The following is a 28000-nucleotide window of genomic DNA, read 5'->3' as shown; positions in this document are numbered from 1 at the left end:
AGGCTGCAGGGAACTGTAGTGAGTGGGAATCCCGGCAGGAGCGATCCCAGGAGTGGGAGCCGGGGTAAAGCGGCGATGTCCGGGAGCCGCGATTTCCGCTACGACTGCGGTCAGGCCGGGACCTTGGCGCAGGCAAACTGCCGACCAGGTAATGGGAGAGCGCTCGGTGCCGCGCTGTGGAGATAACAGCGGCGCCGAGGCCATTGAATTTCGCGGCCCTGGTAATTTGCCTGTCCAGTTCGGTGAGCACAGTCATCACCTGCTGTCAGCACGCGCATTGTCAGGTTTTCTAAGATTGGACGAAACCAAATTTTTAAAGCGTATGACCGTCTTTTTATTCCAGAAGAAAACCACGTGTATGGATCTGTGAACCTTTGTGCGTGTCTACTGCCCTGAGCGTTTTCAGGAGGAGGATGAGGAGGCGTGTCTTCTCTGGAGGACAGGTGAGCGCTCAGGCTTGGGCAGCGGGCCCGGGAAATGGGGCTGCGAGGGCTGTGGGAGCCGGTATCGGCAGTGGGTTTCCGATCCAGGTGACTGTAGCGCTGCTCTGTGGAGAGGAGAGAGTCAGAGGCAAGGGGGCTGTCTGACAAGGCCGGGCGGCGATCCCTGGCCGGGCAGCCGGGGGTGGTGCGGGCGGGGCACTGGGTGCTGCTGTGGGCTGTGTGAGCAGTCGAGATGACACAGCGTGGCCACCTGAGGATTTGAGATGGGGCGCTCGTGGCTACAACTGGTTGTCATTAGTGCCGCTTCTCGTTTGGAGTCAAGGCTGTTTTTCTTCTACCTGGGTGTGCCTCTGCTTAGATACTAAACGTTACATTTTAGTAAAAAATTCTTTACTGTGAGGGCGGTGAGGCACTGGCGCAGGTTGCCCTGAGAAGCTGTGGATTCCATCCCCGGCAGTGTTCAAGACCAGTTTGGGTGGGGGTCTGGGCAACCTGGTGTAGTGAAAAGTATCTCTGCTCATGGCAGGGGGTTGAAACTACATGATATTTAAGGGCACTTCAAATCCAAACAATTCTATTATTCTATTGGGAATGGAAAAGCCTTGTCTGTAACAACAGAAAAACGGCATCCTGTGGCTGTCGCTGAGTGCTAACATGTAATTGTGCACGTGGGCTGTAATATGGGTGGCTTAAAGCAGAAATCTCATGTAAGTGTACGCTGCTCCTCCTGGCTTCACTGAGAATCATGCTAGTCTGTTGGAGGGAATTTGAGTCTTTATGATATATTCGTGTAAAGATAAAGATTAGCCTCTGACTAGATGGGGTGGGGGAGGCACCCAGAGCTTTGTTTTTCCCCACACCTGTTTTAGCAAATGAATGACATGTCCTACACTGTACTCCTGAATTACAGCACTAGCTCATCCTGTCTTTCCAAACCCTGGGAATTAACTCTATGCTTTACTTTTAAAACGTAAGGGATGAAGTGTAAAAAGAAGCTGATACTTCCTGAATCACTGTTACAGTCCTGATAATCGTTTCAGAACAAATTTTTGTTCCTTGTTTTCCTTTTACTGCTCTTCCCGTTATGTCTTAAGCTGATCCTGTCAGAGCCAGGGTGAGCTGCTGGTGTTTGGGTGAGGAAGGCACAGGCCCTCAATTAAAATGTCAATATTCTTCCCATTTGTTCACAGTTTGGTATTTCTGCATTCTAGTTTTGTTGTTTAAACTCCTCTCTGAGATGTGAGAGGCCCATTAGTGTGGGGTTTGTGTTTGCTTGGCTGGGTTTTGTTTTCACAAGGATCACAGAACTGTTAGGGTTGGTAAGGTCCTGTGGAAGTCATCTAGACCAACCCCCCTGCCAAGACAGGGTCACCTAGAGCTGGTTACACAGGAACAGGTCCAGGGTGGGTTTTCAATGTCTCCGGAGAGGGACTCTGTGACTTCCCTGTGCAGCCTGTCCCAGTGCTCTGCCACCCTCAATGGAAAGAAGTTCTTCCTCACGGTTAATGGAACCTCATGTGTTTCAGATTATGGCTATTGCTCCTCATCTTGTCACTGAGCACCACTAAAAAGAGTCTGGCACCATCTTTCTTGGCACCCACCTCTGAGATATATCTACGCATTAACGAAATCCCCTCCCAGTCTTCTCCAGGCTGAACAGGCTCAGCTCCCGCAGTCTCTCATAAGAGAGATGCTCCAGAGATGGTTTGTTTGTTTCTTTCTCGTTAACACCCAGCTCAGCGCCCCCTCTGCGAGGGGCCCGGCGGCACCCCGGCCGCAGTCGTGGGGCGCTGTCCCCCCGCGGGGAGCCCCGCCGGGCCGGGCCGGGCCGGGGGCGCGGGGGGCCGGGCCAGGACCGCGCCATGGGCCGAGCGAGGCCGGCCGGGGCCGCTCTGGGCCGCAGCTGCTCCGCGGGGCGGCGGGGCCGCCATTCCGGGCCTGTCCGCAGGCCGGGCCCGAGCGGGGAGACGCGTCCGCGGTGAGTCCTGGCGGGCACGGGCACGGCGGGCCGGGGGACCCGCGGTCCCGTACGGCGAGGAACGGGAGCCGGGGGCACTCGTGTGTACCGGGGCCGGGGGTGGCGGTCGGGCGCCGCCGCAGCGCGGAGGCCGGGCAGGAGCCGGGAGCTGGCCTGAGCGGCGGACCCGCCTTCGCTCATCTGTCCCTGCCTCGGTGTGCGGCTCATGGGGCACCCCCGGAGCCCTCCGTGACAAACGCGGCAGCCGCTAGGACCGCACCCATGGACACCCACGGCTTTGAACCGCTCCTTTCTCACTGCTGCCTGCTTGTAATACCGTCGAGTAATTGCCACGGCGCAGGACAAGTTTAAAAAGGCACATGCTGTTTGTTTACTGTCTGCGTTTCTCGGCTGTGGCAGAGTGAGCCTGTTTCGCTTTCAGTTCTCGGTGCTTCAGCACTTCAAACTGGAGTGGATCCATATTTAAAGGGTTCATAAGCGACAACAGTAGGTTTGAGTTGTACTTAGTTAGAAAGCACTCTCGATATATTGAATTAGGCTTGCTGTTAAAGGCGTTTTGCTGTTCGATTTCTGTGGGGAAAAAAGTATATGCGAGGTAGAGTTTGAACTCGGAGTTACAACACGGTGGAAATAAGGGGTTTACATTCTACTCTTTAGTATCAACTTTTTTTAAAATTTTTACTTTAAAATATTTTTGCAGTTTATATTTGCATCCTCTGATGATGTGAATTTGTGTAGATTGTACTTTTAGATTAGATGATACATGTTGTAGCTCTGCAGACTGCTTGTTGGAGACTCATGCTCTTTTCAGTAATTTCAGTGGGACTCGGGCGAAACAGTCTGAAGGCCAAGTAAAGCAGATTTTTAAAACAACCTCACTATTAACAACAAGAAATGGTGCTGATTAAGTTAACCAGAGAAGACTTCATTCAGGTTTTGTCAGTGGGTTTTCACACAGGTGGATTTGTGCTTCCAGGGGAGCTGGGTTAACTTCTGTGCATCCTGGCATGTTTTTTAGCATTAATTCCTCACTGAAATAAGTGTTTTCTGACTGGTTTGGTTTTTTTGTTGTTTTTTATTTCCTTGGAGTTGTTTGTTTGTTTGTTTGTTTGGGTTTTTTTCTGGTTGGTTGGGGTTTGGAGGTTTTTTGTTTGGTTTTTTTTGGGGGTGGTATTGTTTCATTTGGTTGGGGGGTGGTTTTGGATTTAGGGGGTTTTGTTGTTTTGGGGGGTTTGTTTTTGTATGTTTGGGGTTTTTTGTTGATTTGTTTGGTTTTTGTTATGGCTTTTTTTCTCACCTTTGTTATTCATAAGTATTTCAATTAGTCTGTTTTGGTCACATTTGACAATTGCAAAGATAATTTCATACAAGTTTTTTTGAAAATTGGTGGCTGTGGGAAAGAGAGGCATTTAATTAGTATTCTCAGTAACGAATAAATAGTTAGGTTCACCACTTACATCTGTTCAACAGACATCAAACAATTTATCCAGCCATTGGTGATTATTGCTAGTAGTGTTAAACGTCTTTAGTTTTGCTGTGGTTATTGAATATGAGGCAAGGGTGCTCCTCCACTCTTCAGTCACAGTTCCCTGAAAGGGATATGTGAATGGTGAATCAGGGACAGCATAAGAGTCTGAATTTTAAGACATCACAGCTGTTAGGATCACAGTTTCAGAACTGTATCATCAGGGCAGTATGTGCAGAAGAGTCCATAAGTCCCAACTGTCTTCATTTGAAATTACTGTATAAAATTGTTTGGATATTCATAAAGTTTAGGTTTTCAGACTAGGAGAACATGCAAGACGGTGTTGTTTGAAATCTTGTCGCCAAGGATCTGAATGAAGGCTTTTGAGCTGCCATCCAGTCACTGACCAGTTGGAGTAAGCCGGTTAAAGCTTTTTAACCTGGATGCTGACTACTGAACATAGCTTTGTGCTATTCAGGTGCACAATCTGAAAACCAGCCAAAAAGGAACTGTTACTTGAAACTGGTGTTGTTAGGGACAGGCTCTGTGTTCCTTGGCAAGTAGTACAAAATGTGGGATTAGGTCTCTAATGTAAGGTGCTCAGTCCTGGTTCTCTGTAGTAGCGAGTGTGTGGAAATAAGCAGGTACTGCTCGAGGGCAGTTCCTCCTGCCTGTCTGAGACACTGACCAGTGTCTGAGATAGATTTAGAGACATGCTGCACAATGGGTAGATTGTCAAAAGGTCTTCTAACTTCAGATTTCCTGGTCTTCATTCCTGCATCAGTATTAGTGGGGCTAGTAGGCTTAGAAGATGGAAAATAAAGGATGTTCACAACATCTTGCATCTACAGGATTGTGGCTCTGCATTGATGTCAGTTCAGAGTTCCAGTAACATAATCCCGTTACCTCTAAAATCATAACACAGCTTTGTGAAATAAGGGAGATACAAGGCTACTACAGGAAAAAAATTGTGAAAATGTAGTTAAAATACGCATTACAGAGGGCAAAAGTCACAAGTCATGAATATTGAATATGTCATGAATATGAATATGTCTTTTTAAGGGGTGAAGAATAAGAGAATGCAAGTGACCAAACCTTCATTGCAGGGGAATTTTATTTTGAACGTATGATTAGTTTACATAGAATAGATTCCATTTTTTCTAAACTATAGTGGAGGAAATACCAGCAACAATTACATTAAACTAGAAACAAGAAGTTTTTTGCTTTATTATTCAGCAGAGATTCTGTGGATGCCCCATCCCTGGAAGGATTCAAGGCCAGACTGGGTAGGGCTTTGAGCAGCCTGGGTGCTGGAAGGTGTCTCAGCCCACGGCACAGGGGTTGGAACTAGATGATTTTTATGCTGCCTTCCAACCCAAACCGTTCTATGGGGTTTTTTTGGTTCATGCAGTGTCACACCAGAAGATTGGGTAGATAATATGATGTAGCCGCTACTTCTAGAGACTGATTCATGCTTGGAGTTACTGTAGTAAAATACATTTGGTCTTACCTGACGTGAATGTAATATTCTTCCTCTGCACACTTTGTTTAAAGGAATGCGTATGGCTATGCTCTCTCACACAGGACCATATGGAAATTCAGGATATTGGTTTAACTGATGGCAGTGAGACTCGCAAGGTGATTACCTACATGCCTAACAATCTGGCTAGGACAGATCCCCTCCTATTGTATTGTAAAGCTTCATTTTTTCTGCTAGCTGATGATTTTCTCCAGGCCGTGAGACTTTATCCTGTGACTTTAGCAATAGTGTCTCCCATCAGGGCTGCCTGCAAGCTTTCTGTAAAGTACCTTTAGCTTTAGCTTGGGACTGGCTTTGGGGATTATACCCAGTTACATCCAGATACAGGCTGGCCCTTTCTGGTGAGGCACCAGGACAAGTGTTTGTGTGTGGCTGACAGGGACTGTTCTCTTTGAGGAGAGTGGAGTCTGCAAACAAGCAATCTCAGAAGGGTACAGAAATCAAATGGATTATGTTCTGTGCTTTCAGACCAAAGGCTAAGTCTTGAAAACATGATTCCTGCAACTGTTCACACTGTCCTGAGTGCTCTGTATTTATGCTGCCACAGAAAGAACTGGTTACACTTGGAGGAGAAAAAGCACAGGAAACGCCAAGGACTGAAATGCGCTTGCAGCTGAAGCATCCTCATCATGAATAGGTACAAAACTATCAGACAGCTTGGTGATGGGACCTATGGCTCTGTTCTCCTAGGGAGAAGCATTGAATCTGGAGAACTAATAGCCATTAAAAAGTAAGTGTTCTCATACATTACTTAATAATGCATAGTCCAGGTTTTTCCTTTCTAGGTCTGCATCGACTTGGTCATGCTGGTTTGAGTACTTCACATTCCGTGCAGCTTTTTAATATGGAGTTGTATTTGGGCAGCATGAAAAAGTTCCTTGTATCCTCCAAAGCCTCAGCAGGAGATAAAGAGGGTGAGATATATAGGCTTATTGTGTAACAGCACACTGCTGCTATGTGCAGTCAAATGTGTTTTACATATTACTTAGAGTATTCTGCAGTGCTGCTTTGGAATCTACAGCCTTTTCACTGCTGCATACATGGAACATATATTTTGTAGTATAATTTTCAATGGAATATTAATACTGCAGTGATAATTAACTGATCTCATTGTCCATTATCTGTATCTTTTATGCTATGACATACTGGTCTTTTCAACTGAAGATTTTCTTGAAATCCCTTGAGAAATTCACTTGATTTTCTCTTCTGCTTCAGTGGCGACTTTAGTTTGTAAATGGCTTATTTGTCCTAGCTATGGTAAGAGACAGCTGTAAAGCATTGGAAGCACCTTCGTGAAATACTGACCATGACAAGGGACAGACTTGTCAAAAGAGCTTTTAGTACAATGCTTTTTTGTATGAGCAGTCAATAGCTGGTTTTATCAACTTTCTAAACCCTCTCTGCTGAGGGTATTTTGCCTGTATCAGACCTTACTTAGAAGGTCTTGCTTTAATCTGCAGTTTGCAATATGGGGAAAAACTCAAAAAAATCAGAACAAGCCAGAAGTATTCTCTTAACTTAGGTGTTAATGCCGCTCCTTTGTTAAAAACAAAAGTGGCCCGGTAACTGAGTGCACAAGACAGTAACTGCAAAAACACTGCTAAAAAAAATCCAGACCCCTTAATGACGTGAACGGCTTGTAGTTCCTAAACTACTCTCATTGTGAGAGCCAGTTTCAAACTGGAGACTTGCTACAATAATAAGCAATACTGAATCATCATTAAAGGCAAAGGCTCAGATCTTCAGAGAGTGCCTAACTCGCTCCGAAATCCAGACTCTACACAGTTGAGTATTTTTGTGAGTTTTAATCTGTGATCTTCTGTGTGCATTTATGTGTGAGCCTTCATCCTTTCGGTCCTGAAGCATAGAGTTACGTCTCAGACAACTGAGCGGTAATCAAAATGTGTATCAACACACAGGACCATGCATTACACACAAATATTGTGTTCAGGGTTACAATCTGGCTTGGGAGAAAACTGCCACACAGTTTGTTTCTGTTAGAACAGAGTTACTTATAAGCTTGAAGGGGAAAGCAGAATTTGAAAAGCAGTTGGCATGATAGATGCACCTTGCAAGGGAAGTAGAAACATGGGGAATAGTGGACAAAGGAAAATGTGGAAATACAGCAAAATACTAAAATCACAGAGAAATCAAAAATAGAGAAGAGGGGCAAGGAGAATATGATAAAATTGGAGACCCAGTGAAGTGATTGGATCTTCATTTGATTTCTGTCAAAACTACCCTTGTTCTTTTCATAGTTAGACTCTATTCCACCACATTGTAAGACTAGAAAAAAAATAGCATGCCTGAGGTTGTTGAAGGCTCTGAATTATTTTCAGCAAGATATATATACAGAAAAATGCAATCCTGTGTAATAGTAACTGTTATTTGACTGTTATTCTATTTGAGTGTGTATTCTAGTAAATCAATTTGACTATACCTTGTCTAGAGATGTAGTTTTTTGACAAAGGAGCTAGCATCTTAGATTTTCATGGAAGAACTGAATTGTTAAGATGCAGTGAGGCTTTTGGTTCTAAGAACAGCTGATGTTTTCAATGCATTAGTCATTCTTTTTCTCTCTACTTTTGTAGAATGAAGAGAAAGTTTTATTCCTGGGAGGAGTGCATGAACCTTCGAGAGGTTAAGGTACTTGTTTTGTTCAATGGTTGACTTCAAATTAGGTGATCACTGTCACATCAAAGTTTTTACAACTCTTTTGTCAAAACACTACTCCCAAAGTGAGCTGTAGTATATGACATTACTGTTCTGTTTCCTGACTCTGCATTGGAAGGGAGTGTCTTATAAAAATGCTTATTGAAATTCTGTAGTCTTACAAAAATTATTTAGTTGTAGAGAGCTGCTTCCTCCCTGCAGTGAGGGGTGTGTGAGCGAGAGCTTTCCTGTCACAACACCTGGAGTTGATTGGTGCTTGTTTTTCAGAGCTTGAGAACACGTGCCCTTTGTGCAGCATTAACTTTTGTATGTGCAGTTGTTTCCCTATGGTTGGCTTGGGGACAGACATACAGCATGAAATTCTGATGCCGACAAAACTTTGGGGATAGGCTCTAGGGGCCTCCTTAATTTATAGTCAGCACTGAAAACATGCAGAAAACCTAGGTCATCTTTCTTACAGCATCCTGTAAAAATGGACATTGAATACACTGAAAATCTAAAAAAGAAGAAAGACCCAAGTTTGCTAGTTTTAGCTAGGGTAGAGTTAGTTTTCTTTGTAGCAGCTTCTGTGGGTCTGTTTTTTGGATTTCTGACCAAAACAGTCTTCACAATACAGGTATGTTTTAGTTATTGTTGAGCAGTACTTTCACAACCTCAGGCCCTCTCTGTTTTTCATGCTTCCCTGTCAGTAGGCTGAAGATGGGCAAAAGGCTGGGAGGGGACACAGCCAAGACAGCTTACCAAAGGGACATGCCATGTGATATTGTGCTGAGCAACAAAAGCTGGGGAAAGGAGGAGGAAGCAGGAGACCTTCAGAGTGATGGCATTTGATTCCCCAGTAACCATTGTATGTGATAGAGCCCTGCTGTACTGGAGGTGGCTGAGCACCTGCCTGCCCATGGGAAGCAGTGAATGAATTCCTTAATTTGCTTTGCTTGCAGGCTTGGCTTTTGCTTTACCCATTGAACTCTGTATCTCAGCCTATGAGTTGTCTCACTTTCTGCCCTTCTGATTATTTTCCCCATCCTACTTGGGGGGCTGAACAAGCTCAGCTGCCTGCAAAAGTTAATCCACAATACCAAGGAAGACTTTCCAGGTTTGTTTTTAGTCTTGACTCTAACCTGACTGTTGCCAGTGCAGGTGCAAGAGTGTGAATTCTGCCATTAGGAAGTTTCTTACAGAGAAAATACAGTTGTTTTGGTGCTGACAGTGACAGCAGATATCTGGCTTTTGAATGACCAGCACATTAAATTGCTGTATAGACTGTATATGCATGTGGTAATACTTGGAGATCTGTTCTTTGTTCTCAGATCTGTCTGATTATTTAAGACACCAAAGAGTTTTTGACGTTAATCCTTCTGCAACAGTGAAATAAGTTGGGTTTTCTTTTCTCTTTCAATATGTTAAGACCCTTTAAAAATCCAGTTTGTATTTTCTGTTTCTAGTCTTTGAAGAAATTAAACCATGCCAATGTGGTAAAGCTAAAAGAAGTTATCAGAGAAAATGATCATCTGTATTTTGTGTTTGAATACATGAAGGAAAATCTTTATCAGTTAATGAAAGAGAGGTATGTAACAGCATCAGTCATTCCTATATAAATTAATTACTTGTGTAATGTGCTTTTAACACCCCTGATATTGTTCAAAGGACTTTGGATTATTTGTTTAGGCTTGGATCACTATAGCTTAAAAGCTGCAGGCTGCAGCAGGAGTTGTGACTGTCCCCTTTGAGCATATCCCAGCCAGTCTAGTGGGAGTTTCCAGTGTCTTGTCCCACATTAGTATGTTAGGGTGTTTTTTTGAGAGGTAGAAACTGTGGATTTTAGTAGTCCTCACTCTGAGGAGGCCTTGGACCTAGAACTTCTGATTTCTGTGTAAGTACTCCAGTGGTGCTTTTTTATAAGAGATTGGTATCACCATCTCTTCTTTTATGGCTTCTTCAAATAAATGAATAAATAAAAAGTAGTTGGAACAGTAATCAAGAGATGTCAAAGTTTGGATTGCTTCCAGAAATTATTTTTCCTTGCTGTTTGAACTGACATGACCAAAGACTGCCTTATTTCATTTGTCAGCATTCTGAATAAAATGTAGCTTTTTGGTATTTGCTGGAGCATTAAGAAAGTCTTAATTTTAGCCTTTGGGCCATGATAACATCCACCAGAGATAACTGAGGGCAGAACTTCCTGCTTTGAATTGTTTCTCTCTATGGACCATAGTATCAGTCTGGCAGATGACAAGAATCTTCCTTGATTTAACAAAGTAAGCTTATTATTATAATACATCTATTGGAATGCCACATGACATACTTTTTTAAGCATAAAACCACTATGCGTGCACAGATGCAGAAAACTGTAATTTAATTTGGCACATATATGGATATATATTATATGAAATAATGAACTTTGAAGAAATGGTTCAAGTCTGTAACAGAAACCAATTATCTTTGGGAATGTCACAGAAATGCTTGATATAGTACCTTCTTATGAAAACAAAAAGCCCAGATGTTTCTAAGAGTGTGTTTTGCATCATACTCTACAGTTTAGCTAGGCCATGGACTTTTTAAACATTGTGTAAATCAGACCTTTAAGAATGTGAATTATTCCCTTAATTCTTAGTTAATTGCCAGTTTTGTGCCAAGAGACTGTGGAATAAGAAATAAGAATTTCTTCTGTAACAAGAAAAGAAAGTAGGCAAATATGAAAAGCTGACTAGCAGTTTTATTTGGCATTGCTACCTTTTATCTTTGGTTCATTAGATAGCATAAACTAATGTATGAATTTAGTCATTAATATTTATTTCTTCCCTTTTATTCCACAGAAACAAACTGTTCCCTGAGTCTACAGTTAGGAATATTATGTATCAGATCCTGCAAGGGCTTGCTTTTATTCATAAGCATGGTAGGTTACATTTTTGCTATAAACCTTCTGAATTAGAGACAGATAGTGTTTGTGTAAGTTTTTTGATTAATACACAAGCAATTACATTACGAACTTTAGTAGAAGGAATGATCAAAAGAATGGCTGTGTATGAGAGATTCAGATGATTGAAAACACCTGTATTTTATAGTTGCCTAATACTTCATTCTGGAGATTTTCACAGTTTGTTTTCTGTAGATTTCCACTTTCTCAGTCTGGCAGCTGGCCACTCAAACTCGTTGGATGTTAATGAACACATTTCTTGATAGATTTAAAAGTACCCTGAAACTGAGAATAAAGAAGAAATTACTCTTTTCTCCAGGTACTAACAGATACCTGAAGAAAACACACATTTTCTATAAGATATAGTTAAAGTAATGAAGTCTGAGTGACAAGCAGCTTTCGTTGCATGGGCTTCCGACTAATATTTATAACAATGGTAAATGCTAAAGCTGATGTACCAGCCAGTAGTAACAAGACCCACTTAAATAATAAAAAAATCTCAAAACAAACATCTTATTTTAACAAAAGCTTCCTCACTGTTTTTTGCTGACCCCTGCAATTCTGTCCACTAGATAAAGTGAGGGGTCTGGTGCTGGGCACTCTCTGGGTTATCAGAAAAGAACTGATATTGGTGGCTGGAGTCCTGGAAGTGAAATGCTTATAAGGACCAGTGTTACAGTTCACTTGAAGAGCACATTTAACTGTGTTTTGCAAGATACTTTCCAGTTAATGACTTTATTCACTCTTCTAATGGAGCTTGGATACTCGTCTGAAACCTAACTGTAAATTCCAGTCTGTTTTGGTGACATACATAATATGCAAACACAGAAAAATATTATGCTTGATTTGTGAAAATCAAGCATGCTTTTTTCAGTGAATTGTCAAATGGATCACAGCATTTCAGAACAGCTTATATTGCTATTTAACTTACTATAGTTGTTGAGAGTGAACAGTTCTGTGTCGAAACTGCCTTCTTCACTGACCTGCTGCCACAGTAGACTTGAATTTCTGCCGAGATGTTGCAGATCTGTAGTTAAGAACACCTGGAGATATTTGGCAAGCTCAACAGGATGGTTGTGATGATATTGTGGCTCACAGAGTGAGCGTCCCAAGATTCTCTCCACAACAGTTTTGGAAAAAATCACATGAATGTTTTTTTCCCCTGTTTCTCTGTTCTGCTCCTGTGTGGCATAGAAATGCTTGTCAAGTAAGCTTCTTACATTCTTTGTCCATCCAAACTCTTAAGCATCTTTTTATATTTGAGTACACAACAGATTGCTCTTTCTACAAGTTTGTCATGAAATAAATTGCCTCACAAGCATTCTCTTGGTGCATGTCTGTGCAGCGAAATATAGAAGTGATTGTCCTAAATGTTAATAATAGCCTTGATTGCTTTGCCTGGTACCTGTCACAAAGAAGCAGTAATTCAGGCTGGCACCAGATCTCCTGGTTAGTAGATACCTACAGCGCTATATTTTCAGTGCTGTTATACATTAATCTAATGAACGAAAGCTAATCTAGTTATACTGGACAATGTAGACACATCCCGTGTCAATGTTTAGTCTGTTCTCTGGGGGAACATATTTAAAGCCGTGGAACAAATAAGCATATTGGAGTCTCTGGAAAGGAGCTGGGAGAGCTTCAGTTAGGTACTGCAGAGGGAGCTGTATCTCTGGACAGTGGTTCAGGCACTTGCAAGAAAGAAGCAGAAGGATAAGATTTCCAGGCTAATGGTGGAAGCAAATTTCAGAGACAGTAGTCAGTGATACGCCAGCCCTCTTCTCTCATTTGTAGTAAAAGAGCTCTTGCCAAGCATTCATTCATGATCAGTTTTTGCTGAATGCAGGGAACACTAAAAAAATACACTGAAGGGAACACTAAAAAAATACACTGAGATCCTCTTACATGGTGTTGAGCAGCTCAGTGCTTGCCGATTATGTTCTCAGATTTAAAAAGAAGTTTGAAGTGCAAAAAAACCCCTCATTGTTTAAAATAACATTTTATGTAATTGATTGATAGCTTCATTGGTCAGTTTCCAGTTAGAATGAAATTAGCATTAAAATGGTGGAAATTTTTTTATGTTAGAGGAGTGTCACTTGAAAGAGAGCTATCTGAATAAATGCTCTGAATTGTTACAAGATAACCATCTTGTGTATGCTGTTTTTCACAACCTAACAGAACAATACTGTACTGGTCAGCTCTGCTGATTACATAGGACTTTGATGTCTGTGTGGTGCTATTCCAGCTTCAATGCTAAGAACTAAAGCAAAACTATCCAGTTGGAAAATAAAGGATACTGGAAAATGAAGGATACAGCTGTGAGTGACATTGCAATCCACATCAATATTTCATTTGAATTTCAGGGTTCTTTCACAGGGACTTGAAACCTGAAAACCTGCTTTGCATGGGACCAGAACTTGTGAAAATTGCAGATTTTGGCTTAGCTCGAGAAATCCGATCTCGACCTCCTTACACTGATTATGTATCCACAAGGTGGTAAGTGCTAGTGCTCACTTACATTGTAGGAACTTGCAGTCAACACTTGAAAGTAGTACAGTACTGAATTAGTGCTGGTTGTTGTACTATTTTTGATGCCTGCTCATTATGAAACTTGTATTTAAGCTTGGTGTAATTTGAAAAGCTTCAGTTAGTGCAAGATAGTTGACAGATAGCAACAACACAGGAGCAGAGTGGGAGTGTAGTAAGGCAGGTGGGAACATGCTAGGATTGCTGTGTCAGGAAGGTGTGAGAGATTTTACAGAAGATTATATAGTTTTAATCAAAAGAAGAAAAAAAGTCTGTGTACAGAAGAGGAGAGGAGGTTTTTAAAGAATGTTTGCTCTTAATAGCAAAGAATGGAGAGCTGAGCAATTTCATGTATGTTTGAATTGTGTTGATTGTTGGGATTTCCTTTTCTTTCTTTCCTCGACAGGTACAGGGCTCCGGAAGTACTTCTGAGATCCACCTGCTATAGCTCTCCAATAGATATTTGGGCTGTTGGGTGCATAATGGCAGAAGTTTACACGCTGAGGCCTCTCTTCCCAGGCGCCAGTGAAATTGATACTATATTCAAAATTTGCCAAGTCTTAGGGACGCCAAAAAAGGTAACTGAAGTGATATTCCAGACTGCAGTAATCCTGCAGCTGTTCTACAATACACAATGGCACGGTAGCAGTAAGCATAATAAGAATAAATTTTCTTCCTTATTGTTAGTTTATGGTATTGATCTCAGATAAAATAAACTAAATTTAAACTTATTTTCTGTGCAGTAATTATGCTGTACCTGACACATAGAAGAGGAAAAATAGGCCCCTGCATAGCAAACAAAGTCCTTAGACTGTCATTTCATTAGGTGGGAATTTAATTTTTTCTTGTACATTGCATAAAAACCCTATGGTTTAAGAGGTTAAAAATTGTGATCATGGCAAGATTCCTGTTTCCTGATTCCATTTGTGCCCTTGACTCTGTCAGATGTACAGCAAGACTCATCTCTCACCAGAGGTTTGGGGTGAAGATTTGCAGTGAAATTTTCAATATAAGACCAGAGTAAGCTGGACATGGTCTGTTTCAGGTAGAATATGTGCTAGTGTGTTTAGGCACTGATACTTTACAGCTGAACTTCTTTTGTGTTTGAAAATCTCATTCCTGCAGAACGACTGGCCTGAAGGCTACCAACTTTCAGCTTCCATGAATTTTCGCTGGCCTCAGTGTGTACCTAACAACCTAAAAACTCTCATACCTAATGCTAGCAGTGAAGCAGTGCAGCTCATGAGAGACATGCTGCAGTGGGACCCCAAAAAGCGGCCAACAGCTAGTCAGGTTTGATTTTATTTTCTTTTTGTCTGCTTGTGATTTTTTTCTTTTACTGCAAGGAACAGTCATTTAGCAGTTGCTCAGGGGTGCAGTTCTTAGAAGGGAGGAGAATCCAAGAACAATTTGAAAGACAAAGAAGGGTAATTAAGAGAGAGTAATTAATCTTTTGCATGAAACATCAGCTGCTTGGGGTATGTGCTTAATAATCAAATGTATAAATACACTTGAATTAAGTGTAATCCAGTCATTGTGAATAGCAGCAGAGTGAAGGTAGGATGTATGGCTGAAGGCTGAGGTGCTGTTCTTTCATTGTGCTGTGCCACAGAATGACTGGAATCTGGTTCAGTCACCTTGCCCTAGGCAGCCTGTGCCAATACTCAGTTATTCTCAGAGTAAAAAAATGTTTCTTGATGTTCAGCAGGAGCTTCCTGGGTTTCAGTTTGTACCCATTGTCATTGTCACTGGTCACACCTGAAAAGAGACTCAGTCAATCTCCTTTGCTCTTTCCCTTCTGTTTTTTTGCCTACTTTGATAAAATCTTCAAGGACCTTCTCTTCTCCAGGCTCTCTGGTTTTGCTCATATGTGAGATGCTCCAGTCCCTTAATCACCTTTGTGACCTTTTGCTGGACTCTCTCTGCTATGTCCATCTCTCTCTTTTTCTGGGAAGGCCAAAACTGGACACAGCAGTCCAGGCATGGCCTCACCTGTGCTGAACAGAGGGGAAGGATCACTGCTCTTGACCTGCTGGCAACACTCCTGCTCAGGCAGCCCAGGACTTAGTCTTACTTGCAGCAAGGGCGTATTTGGTAGCTATTCCATGTTCAACTTGGTGTCTACCAGGTCCTTCCCTGCAAAGCTGCTTTCCAGGTGGTTGACCCCAGCATGGACATGGTGCATGTGGTTATTCCGTCCCAGGACTTGGTATTTATCCTTGTTAAATTGGTGAGGATCCCGTCAGCCTGTTTCATCAGCCTGCCAAAGTCCTGCAGGGGGGCAGCACAGCCAACCAGTGTGTCAGCCCCTCCTTCTACTTACGTCGTCAGCAGACTTGCTGAGGGTGCACTCTGCACCACCAGCAGCATCATTAATGGAGGTGTTGGAACAGTATTTGCCCAGTAATGACCTCTGGGGACACAGATACTTCCTGGCCTCCAACCAAGACTTTGTTGCACTGACTGCCACCCTTTGGGCCTGACCTTTCAGCCATCTGTTAGTCCACCTTGCTCTCTGTTCCTCCAGCCCAATGTTGCCTGGATAAGGCTTGCTTTTGCTGGGCAGCCTCAGCTCAAGTGCATTGCAGATATGTTGTTCCAACATCCTGTACATAAGCCTTGCCCAGGTCATCAGTCTTGCACACACAGGTGATGGTAGCTGCTGGTTTCAGGTAGTACTCAACTAATACAATGAGCAGGGAACCTTTTGGAAAACAGATGGGATTCTTGACACTTGACTTCGAGGGCCATAGCTGAACCTTTGTGATTTAATTAACCTTCAGTATAAAGTGCAATTAAAATCTTGAATTTTAATGAAAACAGTTAAAAAGTGAAATAGATTATGAATTCTCAAAGATAATGAAGAACAAAAAAACACTGACTGTAACAGTATTTAAAAGCATTAACAGATGTTTTACAGTAAAGTACAAATGGAGTGAGGAATCTGAGCTTTTAGAAGCTTTTTGCTTTAAGAAGTCTTTGGGAAGGGAAGATGAGTGTGCCTGAAACAGCAAGATAAATTAATTGCCTTTACTGACAACTTCCTAATTACTTGTAAGGCAGATAAAAGTACTTTTACTAACTAACTAACTTTACTAACTTGTCAGAAAAGGTAGAGGCTTATTTCCATAAGGGTTGTGTTTCTTTCATTTAATTCAGTCTCAGAAGTGGAGAATGGAGGAGATGTCTCTGGGGTCATTGAGTTTTGCTGGCTGAATCTGTAATGATGAGAGGGATATGTTTCACATACACACATGAAGAGACAGCATGTAATGAAAAATACCTTTAGCTGCTATATACCTGGTTAACTATCTTAATTCTGCAGAACCTTTCCTTCTGTAGTAGTCTACAGAGGATTTGATAACTCAGTATCTCTTGAAATTTCTCTACTATTGCAACATTTTTTTGAAGTGGATTGTGCTCGCTAGAATCTAGTGTTGAGAGATGGATCTTCTGCTGTTTCCTACCCCACAAAAAATAGAAACTAAATTTGTGCTGACACATAGGACTGGGGTAAATGAAAAACTTTGGTTTTCTAAGCCTAACATCTTTATTACTTTTTAGGCACTTCGATACTCGTACTTCCAGGTTGGGCATGCCCTGGGCATTCAGGAACTGGGAAAACAAAAGGAACTGCATAATAAATTGTCTCTGCATATTAAGCCTGTCCCTCCATCACAGCCCCCTCTGAAACCTCATGCCCGAATTTCATCAAGGCCTTTTCAACAAAGCCAGTCTTCTCAGCACGTGGTGTACGCATGTAAGACAGACAACTCTGGGGCTGAGCACAGTAACTATGCACAGGAGGACAAGTCTAACCAGGTTCTTCTGCCTGCAATACACAATAAGGTTCCTCAGCAGGTAAATGTCCATCTAGCATAACATAAGCTTTCTGATAGAGTACCTGGCTTTTTTCCTTGTGTTTCTTTTTCTTGTTCTCTTTCAAGGTTCTTGTACTTCACTAAAAGGACAGTGAGTGGAACTAAAAAATAATTCCAATGTTCCAACTTTCTGCTAGAAACTGGAAGTTCCTCTATTGAAATCTAAATCCAGTTGCTGTTAAACACGCAAGTAAATTTCTTGTTTTAGAGCCATTTTGTGGTACCCGTTACACCTGCAACACTTAAAGGATGACACTGATTTCATATGAATAAAACGGATGTAAAGTGTTCAAAATATTAATGGGATTGATGCCAGAGAGAAAAGTATGAAGCTAAATAGTATTGAAATGATGGAGACTATTGCCTTCATCCATTTAAGGCATCCAATTTATTGACTGGGAATAATAGTCCCTTTGGTCTTCCAAACTGGACATGGAAACCAACAGATTCTTCTTGCAGCATGAGAATGTACCCTTTCTGTCTACTAATGAGGAGACTGGATTCATGAAATAGGTGATGAGAGCAGACAGTGTGAATGCTACTGCTGCAGGGTCAGTCATAAGCAGGGTCTGTACTGACCAGTGTCACACAAAGTCAAAATGTACTGCTGAGTCTGAATGACTGAAGAGACACAAATTTGTGCCTGTGCTGTCCTGCAATAGAAAAAAAAATTAAATATCTAGACGCACAGGCTTGTGGAAACATAAGCGTTTGTGCAGTTTTATATTCCCAACATGGGTCTAGAAGTAAAAATTGAGCATAAGGTAATGGTTTGGGAGGTGCATACTGGAACATGAATAGAATTGGAATTGAGACCCAAGAAATTTCTTCTTCTGTAAGTTCAGGATGCTTTATTACAGGACAAAATGCAGAAGATCTGTAATAATGTCAGCAGGCTACAGATTGTGTTCTTAGGATGTTTGATGGAAGTTGAAGATTGTGTTGTTACAGCTCTACTACCACTATTACTCTTTGAGATAGAGGAAAAAAAAGTCCTTTTTGCTCCTGTCACCTAGATTGTGGTCTAAGCATGTTTGTTTCTTTTCAATCTTTGTAACAGAAAACATCTGCTGGGTCTGAGAATATAAATGGTGAACTTAAACCAAAACCTAGGCGAAGATGGGGACATCTTCCTAGGACAGTTAAGAGCTCTGAAGACTGGGATGATTTGGAAGACCTTGATTTCAGCTCTTCCATCATGAGAATGGACTTGAAAAACAAGAAGAGGCAGAATGATGAAACTCTTTGTAGGTAAGGGGTTTTTTATGTGTATATGCTATTTGGTCTATTTCTTTGCCCTTTTCCTCTTTCTTAGTAATGTTGCTCTTCATGCTTTCTTTGTATTTAGATGTGTATATTTATACAATTTCATGTTCTTTTTTTTTTCCCACTGAAAATTAACTGACTTAAGTCTTTCAAGTTAATTTTTGAGTATATACTTTCAATTTTACATGTGGACTATTTTGACATATTCCACGCATATAAACTGTTTTGGACAAGTCTAAGCTGCAGTTTCCGTGGATGGTATACAGAAGAGAGAAACTTACTGAGTGACTTACAAAACTTTAAAAGCAGTATGTAAGGGAACTAGAAGCACAAATCTGATTTTCAGGGACACTTCCACGACTTCAGGTTGATAATATTCCCTGTTGCCTGTGTGTTTATGGTGTAGCAAACACATTACACGGAAATGATTCCTGGAGATGGGGTCTAGTTGAAAAAGTCAGCTGTGAATATACATGTGCTATAAAAATTGGACTATACATACCAATTTTTGAATTACAGATTTGAAAGCATTTTGGACCTGAAGCCTTTGGATGCTGTAGGCTCTGGCAGCAGTGCACGAACTTCCCATGCAACCTTTTTGCGGCAGGACACTCCTACATTGCGAGTTTCTGCAGCAAAGCAACACTACTTAAACCATTCTAGGTATCGACCTGGTTAGTAAAATAATTTCCTTTTCTTCCTGCAATTCCAACAGGAGTATGAAATAGTCATTGGTACAGTAGCTCTTATCCTTTGAACTTGTGGAGGCGGGCTACTGCTTGGCTCACAGGACAGGAGGACAGAAGGAGCTTGTAGTGTAGATGGCTGCAACATAAACTGCATTCTAGTAGTCTAGCAATGCAAACAAGGGGACAGGACTGTTGGTACTTCTTCCTCCTGATGGATACTGTTATGCTTGGAAGTGTGTTAGAAGATGTCTGTATATGTGCCAAACTATTCCCTGTCTCCCTAAAAATTATAAGACTGGTCTTCTAGACTGGAAAAGAAAGTGCCATGTGTTTACCTCATGAGTGTATAGTACCATGAACAACAGGCAAACTAGTAGTGGGACTAGAATTACATCCCTCTCTTCATGATAACCTCTGCTATACTGACACCAGTGCTGAGACAGCATGAAGTACAGGAGGCAGACAGCATGTCTACCAGTATTTAAAATGAGATGAATATAAGTATATTCTTTCTGATAATTTCTATTAATAAAGGTAGTGTTAGCTATTTATTCATTTGTAGTACTACTTCTTCAAAACTAATTAAGTAAATTAGAAGGTATTGTGACAGCAAATTCAGTCTTTTTTCCTGAAATAACAATTGACTTCAAATTGTCTCTCTTAGAGTTTTGGTAGCTAAAACTTGTTTTACTAGAGGAAATTGTAAAACACATTGATCCCAATACTGCTTTAGCCATATCCTAAATTGTGAGTGCATCCTTGAATGTTAGGTACCCTGCTTAAATATGGGAGCTATATTAAAAACAAATAATAGGTGTCATCTGTAGTGCAAACTGTTTGCATAATCTGAGGTATCAGTAGAGATGAAGAGTACAGTACTATGAGAAATGGAATTGCCATTATTGCCTCTTAAGTTATCTTGTTGCTGTTAGGCTTTTATTGGAAGCACAGATTTCATGTACATAGCAAGGTTCACTTTCTGTGACATGAGAGTATTTGTGGCCTTGATGTAAGGACCCTGTCCTGTGATATAAGCAGCCATCGATGCCAGTGGAGCTACTTACATTGTGATGTCTGCAGGATTAGGGCCTGTGGCTCGTTCCAGCATTCCTGTATAATGAGAGGATGGAGAGTGACTCAGAGAGTTACTGAGAGGGGAGAGATTTTGGCTGAGTTGAACCAGACATCTGCTCTAAGATTGTGCATCAGGTGGAATGAATGCAGGCCTGTGGGGCAGCAGGGATTTTAGTGAAGTAATCTTTGCATTTTTGCAATATAGGAATAAGCACCAGGAATAGCATAGTCTCCACTTCAAACAAAGAGTCTGTTCCATCTAATCACTGGCCCAGTTCTGATTTGTCTGGGAAAACCTCTGGTTTGGGAGGAAGTACTACCAGCAGGATGAATTCAGGTAAGAGGGTGTGCTTAATACTGAGAAATGATAATAAGTGACGTCTGTTCAATTCCCCACCAGTGTATTTTGGAGTCATCCATTTCCAAAACATTGTCAGCTCTGAAGACACCTGCTTACCTTGTCTGCTCTTGGTGTTAAAATCGATTATGAGTGCTCTTCTTTGGGAGACTGCCTTAAACTGAAACATAGTAATTTCTTCTAATGAATCCTCACAAGTCTGAAGTACCCCATGCATAGAAGGCTGGACAGCTTAGGTCTGTTCAACCTGAAATACTTCCTCCTGCTTTCAGTTTCTCTCTTCAGTTTCTTTAAGTCGTGTTTTCTCATTTCCAAACTATTTTAGTCCACCTAGTACATAAATGGCTGTCGTTACAGGAGGAAGCTGGTATCAATTGAACACGCCACTCTTGTTACATGAATTAAGCAAAGAAAATCTAAGAAAATCTATCATTGTGTTTTTCAATTGATGTTGTTTAAAATAATGTAGTAATTATAGTTTAAAAATTCAGACAAAAAGCAAAACTCTTCAATCTTTCTTCTTCAGTTTTTTTTTTTGGCATTTGGTATTTCAGGTATTTAATCACTGTTTGAGATGAAGTAATTAATTTGTAGATTTTTACATTAGTTTTTATCAGATATAACATGTTAATAACACGTTGATGTTTTTAGATTGTATCTATGTATTTCCTCTCTAAACCATGGCTTCAGGTTTTCATGTGATACAGTTCTGCAGTGCCATACTTTTTTTGCATATGTTGCTTTGAAAGTGTTTTATTGCCAAAGTTTGTGTTGAATTTGACCCAAAGAAGCATTTTGGGCCTCTAGAAACTCAGGTTAAAAAAAACCCCAAAACAGCAATTTAAAGTTTTGGATGTAATTTAATCAGAAAGATTTAAGATGGGAGGACACTGTAAATAGCTAAACTACATGAGAACCTTTATATATGTAGCACGTCTCTTTCCTGGCTCTTTTACAAGTTTCTGCTTCTTTTGTAGCAGCATAGGATGTCATTAGATTTTTCTTTATTTATTACCATCATTTCCCACAATAGGCTTTGCCACTGTTCTAGTACAGCGTAGGCACATGTGTGATGGCCCTGCTCTGTGCATGATATCTTGCTTAGTGCCCCTCTGTGCTATAACAACTCTAGACTGTTTTGTTCCATTTCTATGGCTTATCCTACAGTTCAGTCAAATCTGTTGCTGCTCATCTTAGGGACAAGTTTTGTAGCTGGCTTTCAAAATCTGAAATCTGAGTCTTTACCACATTTTTAAATTGTGCTCTCACAGGCTTCACTAAGAGCTTTGTGTAGCACCAAAGCCCCAGACTCACTTCATAGAAACCATGAGTCAATATATTCTTAGCACATAGTTGCTGAAAGTCAAGCAAGATAATTCCAATTGAAATGCTAAGTTTTGAAAGCTTTGAGAAACCTTGAAAAAGCTGAGATGTCAGAGAGAACTGCCATTCTCTCTGACAGATAAAATTTGTACATGTTTTCTGTTCATCTCTAATGCATTCTGATGCTGACACTCTCCTGAATGCAGGTGTTTATATAGGAGCTATAGGATTTCAAGTGCCTTCAATTAAGTTCTTGTTTTGATCACTCCATGATCAGGCTTGGTCTTGAAAATGATCCCTCAGGGCACACCTTTGTCTCCTGTTGACAGTATGGGAGATCCATTGTGTTCAGGTGTTCCTTGACATTTCTTTCAGGACCCATAGGATCAAGTGGTCTAACAAATGCTTATGTCCCTTCATTTCTGAAGAAGGAAGTAGGTTCTGCTGGGCAGCGGGTTCAGTTAGCACCAGTTGTGGACCCATCTTCTGGTAAGTCCAGTACTAAAGTTGTCTTGGTGCCTTGGTCAGTACTCCAGTGATGCTGTATGGATGCAGCACTGAACTACCTATCTTTGCTTTATTTTATTTGTCAGTATATGACTGACTAGAAGTATTGTTTGTAATCTTGCAGAACTTCATATGGAGAAGGATTTGGTTTGTGTTTACTTTTGTTTATTAAATATGTGGGTTTATCTACAGCTTATTTCAATGGGACCTCAAGGTTGGTGTGAGAACTGGCGTAGAATTCACACTTGCCAAATCAGTGATGTAAATACTCTTTGTCTGTTAAGGTTTTAGGGATTGTATCCGCTATTTTTTCACGTCAGCAAACTTTGTTAAAAAAGGAGACTTACCTCATGAAAAAGTAAGGATCTGAACCTGCACCCAGTTGTTCAGTATGGACAGCTCTCACCGAACCTTTATATCACAGAATTTTTTGTCCTTTAGATTTTGCATCTCTGACATCAGTCAGACCCCTTCTTGGATGGCCGTCGTTCAGCTCACCCACCAAGAGCTCTCCGCGGTTAATGCCCCTGCCGCCGGCAGCGGAGCCGATCCACGGCCGCGTTGACTGGTCTGCCAAGTATGGCACTCCCCGGTGACCTGGGAAGTGCCCTCTGAGCACTGCGTGCATCCCCCGAAATGGTGTCCAACGTGGGACATTTCATACTGCTTTATATACCTGTGCATTTAAAAGGAGCAGATCTTCCATGAATGAGACATTTTGGAGGGTTTTTCTACTACTTCGCATTAATCTGAATGCAAGCTTGTACTTTTTTGTATAAAAATGTTTTGTTGTATACATGGGTCCAGTTATTTTCATAAAAGTGATGCATTTTGTATATAAGGCTTAGGGTATTTGGCATTTTTATACAGTAAATTTTTATAATGAACTTTTAAAAAAATTAAATTTTTTATTAGACTCAACTTTTTTATAGAAGTGGATTAAAAAAAAACCCGTGGTGCAATATTGCAGTGAAGAAGTACTGAGGAAGGGGCATTCATCAGACATTTTCTGAGGTTTTTTGTGCTAGTTGAGGCTGTGTAATTTAAGTGATGCCATGTCTCAGTGCCACACTTCTGTTGTCTTATGCTCATTGCTTCGTACTGACATCAGAGGAGTGAGTGACTTAACACTCTAAACTCTCCTTCACAGTCACTGAGGGACTGCTAAAAGATAGTGGGAGAGACCTTTTTTAAAATTTATTTTTGCCTTTGAAAGGTTTTTTGTTGGACTGCTATTCAGATTTACCAAATCTTACTCTTGTTTGGTGAAGGGTAAATATTCTTCTGTAGATCTGTTTTCTGACACAGTTTTCCTTTTTCCTCCTTAAAGGTGTTCTTTGGCATTGTTCACTATGAAATAGAATGTGGACCTACCTCTGTTAAATTGATGTAAATGGTCTAATGATTTCTAAGGAGAAAAAAGAGATACTGTTTCATTTTTTTCTTTTGTTGCAAATGTAAGAGCTGAAGATGTATTAAAGAACATATTAACAATAAATTAATGGAACTGATGAAACTGGTTTCAGAGTAACAAAATTTAATTATATGCGAGCAACATAGTTTAAGGAAACAAGAGTTATGCAGGTGACTTAATTTTCACAACTGTTCTGAATCACTTCTGGAAAAAAAACTCCATAAAATCAAAACAACCCAGAGGAAATGAGTCAGTCTAACTTTACTTATGTTTATACTCAGTTCTTCACTCAATACATCTTCTTTTACAATGTGAAGAATATGTCAGCTTCCATAAATTAGGCCAAGAGGCTCTACAGGAAAAAATGGGATCTTATGGTGTCCTGTTACAAAAATGTTGTAAAACTGTGGTTGATTTCACTGAAATTGATAAATTTTAAATTGGTAAAACTGTTCTTTGAAGAGCAGTTTAACTCAGTTTATAGGAGTATGATTTATATCAAGGTATAGAGGAAAAGGAAGTAGCCCCATAATCTGGTTTAGTTCTACTCTGGAAAGAAGTGCCAGAGTCCAGCCATCAGCAGAAGATTCTTTTAGAGTACAGTCAGCATTTGTTTGTTCTGCACCTCCTTCTACAGAAGAAAGATAAAATTGTTTAGTGCTGAGGGAGAAGACCTTCCATAGCTGCATTCTGGAGCAGTGCTGCCAAAGCTGGAGTGTGCTGAGAAAATGCATCTCCCTGCAGAAGTGTGCAGAAATGCTGATCTTTCTGAGCTCATTGTGTGATCAGCTCAGGAAAATAGTTTAGTTATGAGACTTAAATCCAGCCTAAAGGGATCAGAGCAGGTGCATTTCTCAGCTTCCAGCCATTTCACAGGAATTGAATAGTTTGTGTGTCAATGAGATCCTCTCCATGGGATCTGCCAGCACACACAAGGGGCAGCTGCTGTGGTCGAGATTGAGAACATATTCTGGCCTTTTCAGTGCTTCCCATGGTAAATGTGTGGGATTTTGAGGAAACTGTACCCTAGGGTAGGCTGCTGGCTCAGTGCTACAGGGGGAACCACAGGGAACACTGCTCTCACTGTTTGCTTTTATAGGCTCAGCCCACAGTGAGAACAGTACAAGACAAAGGAAGAGCAAAAGTGTGCATGAAAGACTTACACATGCCAAAGACATCTTGTGTGTCCTGCTGCCCTCTTATCTGGGCATAGCAAGTACTAACTCCAAACCATACCTAGCTGCTTCCACAGCAGTGATGCCAATGCTTAGCAGTAAAGTAAAGCAGCCATTTGATTTCTAAAGTGCACACTGATGGGTGTCTGTGGGTAAGTGGAAAGGGAAATACGTATATTTGTGATAGAACTGGAAAGACAGTTGTTTCTCTTGGAAATAAATACCTGTATTTATGTCTACGTATCATTTAATTTATTTTATCACCAGGTAATTTGTCTCAAGAATGAACACCCTGAACCTGTCCCAGTACCCCTAGACCTAAGTAGGCTATGTAAGTAGTCTGGTCTGTACACTTAGTTCCTGCAAGTGGAAGGAGACAAGTCATGAGAACAGGCAGCTGAGACTTGGATTCATCATAAAGTGTGAGCTCCTTTGTTTGTGAGGTGGCTCATCCCTGGTGAGTGAGAATCATGTCAAAAGAAATCTGTCTCATTTGAGAGCATACTAACATTCTGGAGATACCTGAGTCCCTACTGAGGAGGGGGACAACTCTGAGATTCAAGTAGCACAGGATGAATCTGAACCTGGCCTGTAATCGATGAACCTTTATCAAACCGTCAGTGATTCTCTTGACTATAGCATTCAGGCTTTAGTTGGTCCAGTCAAAAGATTAGAAAAGCAAGTTGTACTTTTAATTTTCTTTTTTTATATATCTCCTCCTTTCCTAAGTTAAAGCCTTTTATTTTGGGGAAAAAAAGCTAATAATCTTGACATTGAGACTCACAACTAGTTTTAACTTAGTGAGACAAAAATTAGCTAGTTGTAATGGCTGTATCTTTTACTCAAGCACATTCTTACTGAAGCTGGAAAAGTTCTTTTTGAGCAGGATAGAGCTGAGTTTATGTATTTTACTGTGCTGTCCCTGTGCAATATGGATATGGAAAAGATGGAGGTCTTTATATACTGAAATCTGGACAAGCAGCATATCTGAGAATTTATGATATGTAACCTACTAGTTTGTGCTTTAATATTTAGCTTCTTTGTGGGAAATGTTTTTAGAATTGTACTGTTTACATTTTCTCAGGCTTAGGCATAACATGTAATAATAAAGGAGTCTGACAGTGGATTTATTTACCCCTGTAATCCGTATTTTCCAAAAGCAGTGTGTAAGTGCCATGACGTTAACAAGAAGGAAAAAAAGCCAGAAAATCCACTCTCTTGGTGTTCCTGTATCTGATATGGCTGTTGATATGAGCAGGATGTTCCATAATGTAAGAAGGAAAATGTGTACTGAAGGAATATTTTAGAACTTAATATGGAAGGAGGGGGTGGAATTGTCAGAGATGTGGAGAAATAATGGTTCTTGTTTATTCAGTGTTTTTGTTCAGAAGCATTCTAAATGCTTGTTTCATTCCGTGTCAAATGTCCTGCCCAGAATAAAGTTATCCTTGAGGAAGCACTGACTGAATGACTGACTTGTTCTTTTATTCATTTTTTAATGAAAGCACTTTAGTTTGTTTTTTGTTTGGTTGAGTTTTTTTTAGTTGGGGTTGGTTAGTTTTTTGGTTTTTTTTTAATAAGCCACCTTAGAGGGACACTGCACATTCACTGGCCACATGGTTTGAGTCTAAGCATGTAATTTCTGCAATACACTCTGAGCTCCCTGTAAAACTGATCGCTTAGTCTTCCTTGGCTGTCAGCTCCTCTGAAACTACCTGCAAGACTGAATTGCAATATGCATAACAGGAGGACAGGCTGCTGAACTAGATTGTTGTGCGTCCCTTTCTAAGGGAAGTTCTGTTCTGTTCCTGTTCTATTGTTCTGTGTCTTGTGTCACCTCTTTAGCTTTCTCCCTGGCTTTCAAGGCAGTAGAAGCTGCAAACAGTTTATCTTACAAGTCCCCCCTTTTGTTAGATGTTTAAGTGGGCTAACAAACACTTGCACAGGTGAAGAACTAGGTGAAAAATATATTTACATTTGCAAGGATTCCAATTTTACCTGGTGGGGGTGGGGCAGGGGCGGAGATGTGACATGAGTAAGCTCACGGATTTGTAGGTGAATGAGGAATTGAAGAGATGATACAGTGAAATAAAAGAATTTGCATACACACACACCGTCACTCATGCAATATGCATATAAAGCACAAAACAGCAATGTGCGTATAAAGCACAAAACAATGGCAGACTGCCCCATGCAGCGCCTCACTTGGATGTGTCTGCAGTCTTGGAAGCTTGACTACCCTACGTTCTCCTACAAATGGACCTTGAGCTTGTTTGGAGGTTCTAGCAGGGGAGCGCAGCTACCGTATACCCTTGACCGATGAACGGTACCGTCTCTATCGGGGAGGTCGTCCTCTTCGACCGAGCGCGCAGCTTCGGGAGGGACGCACATGGAGCGTTGAGGGAGGAAGGGGACACCCGCCTAGCCAGCCAGATCAGCCGAATCAACCCTGGCGATCAATGGGGTGACAGATGTCGCAGCCAGATCGCCCTCACATCCAGACAATAAGCGCTCCCCAGAATGTATTTATAGCTCAGTATTGCCGGCTCCTTCAAAATTATGGCTCGGAATACGACACGAAACCCAGCGACACAACGCATGGAATCAGCACTTTGCAGCGACAAAAACGGCGAGAGAAACCAATTCTTAACCCAGTTTAAAAATTTTAGCGAAATTCTTTAGGGTGAGACGTCTTTCCAGAAGGCTTTGCGAAACTTGCAAATTTACGGCTTCCCATTGGCGGCTGCTCCGCTCGTCGTCGTCCCGTGGCC

The 28000-nt window shown here is 41.1% G+C and overlaps 1 protein-coding gene across 6 annotated transcripts; it reads left to right on the top strand.

Moving 5' to 3' along the window:
* The first annotated feature begins 3 nt into the window (after positions 1-3).
* CILK1 (ciliogenesis associated kinase 1) lies at positions 4-26686 on the top strand. 6 transcript variants are annotated; one of them, XM_030945747.1, is made up of 15 exons: positions 4-148; positions 344-443; positions 5895-6156; positions 8018-8072; positions 9545-9666; positions 10916-10995; positions 13380-13512; positions 13949-14120; positions 14668-14835; positions 17107-17403; positions 18484-18674; positions 19209-19363; positions 20658-20789; positions 22509-22622; positions 25497-26686. In XM_030945747.1, exons 3-15 carry the CDS (start codon positions 6056-6058, stop codon positions 25514-25516), a joined length of 1740 nt encoding a protein of 579 aa, XP_030801607.1. In that variant the 5' UTR covers positions 4-148; positions 344-443; positions 5895-6055; the 3' UTR covers positions 25517-26686. The 6 variants fall into 6 exon arrangements, with proteins under 6 accessions (XP_030801607.1, XP_030801604.1, XP_030801603.1 ...); XM_030945744.1 differs by lacking the exon at positions 25497-26686 and adding an exon at positions 23082-24160 and having other exon boundaries at positions 5974-6156; XM_030945743.1 differs by lacking the exon at positions 25497-26686 and adding an exon at positions 23082-24160.
* Positions 26687-28000: the final 1314 nt, after the last annotated feature.

Source organism: Camarhynchus parvulus, chromosome 3 (assembly GCF_901933205.1).
Source record: "Camarhynchus parvulus chromosome 3, STF_HiC, whole genome shotgun sequence".
Lineage (NCBI taxonomy): Eukaryota > Metazoa > Chordata > Aves > Passeriformes > Thraupidae > Camarhynchus > Camarhynchus parvulus.
Note: the sequence above shows the minus strand (reverse complement) of the source record. Positions and strands in the feature narration are given on the sequence as shown.

Coding starts and splice junctions, on each gene's coding strand:
- CILK1 (XM_030945744.1), top strand. CDS start 6,056: ATGAATAGGTACAAAACTATCAGACAGCTTGGTGATGGGACCTATGGC. Junction 10,996..13,379: donor TGCTTTTATTCATAAGCATG/GTAGGTTACATT, acceptor TTTGAATTTCAG/GGTTCTTTCACAGGGACTTG. Junction 13,513..13,948: donor GATTATGTATCCACAAGGTG/GTAAGTGCTAGT, acceptor TTTCCTCGACAG/GTACAGGGCTCCGGAAGTAC.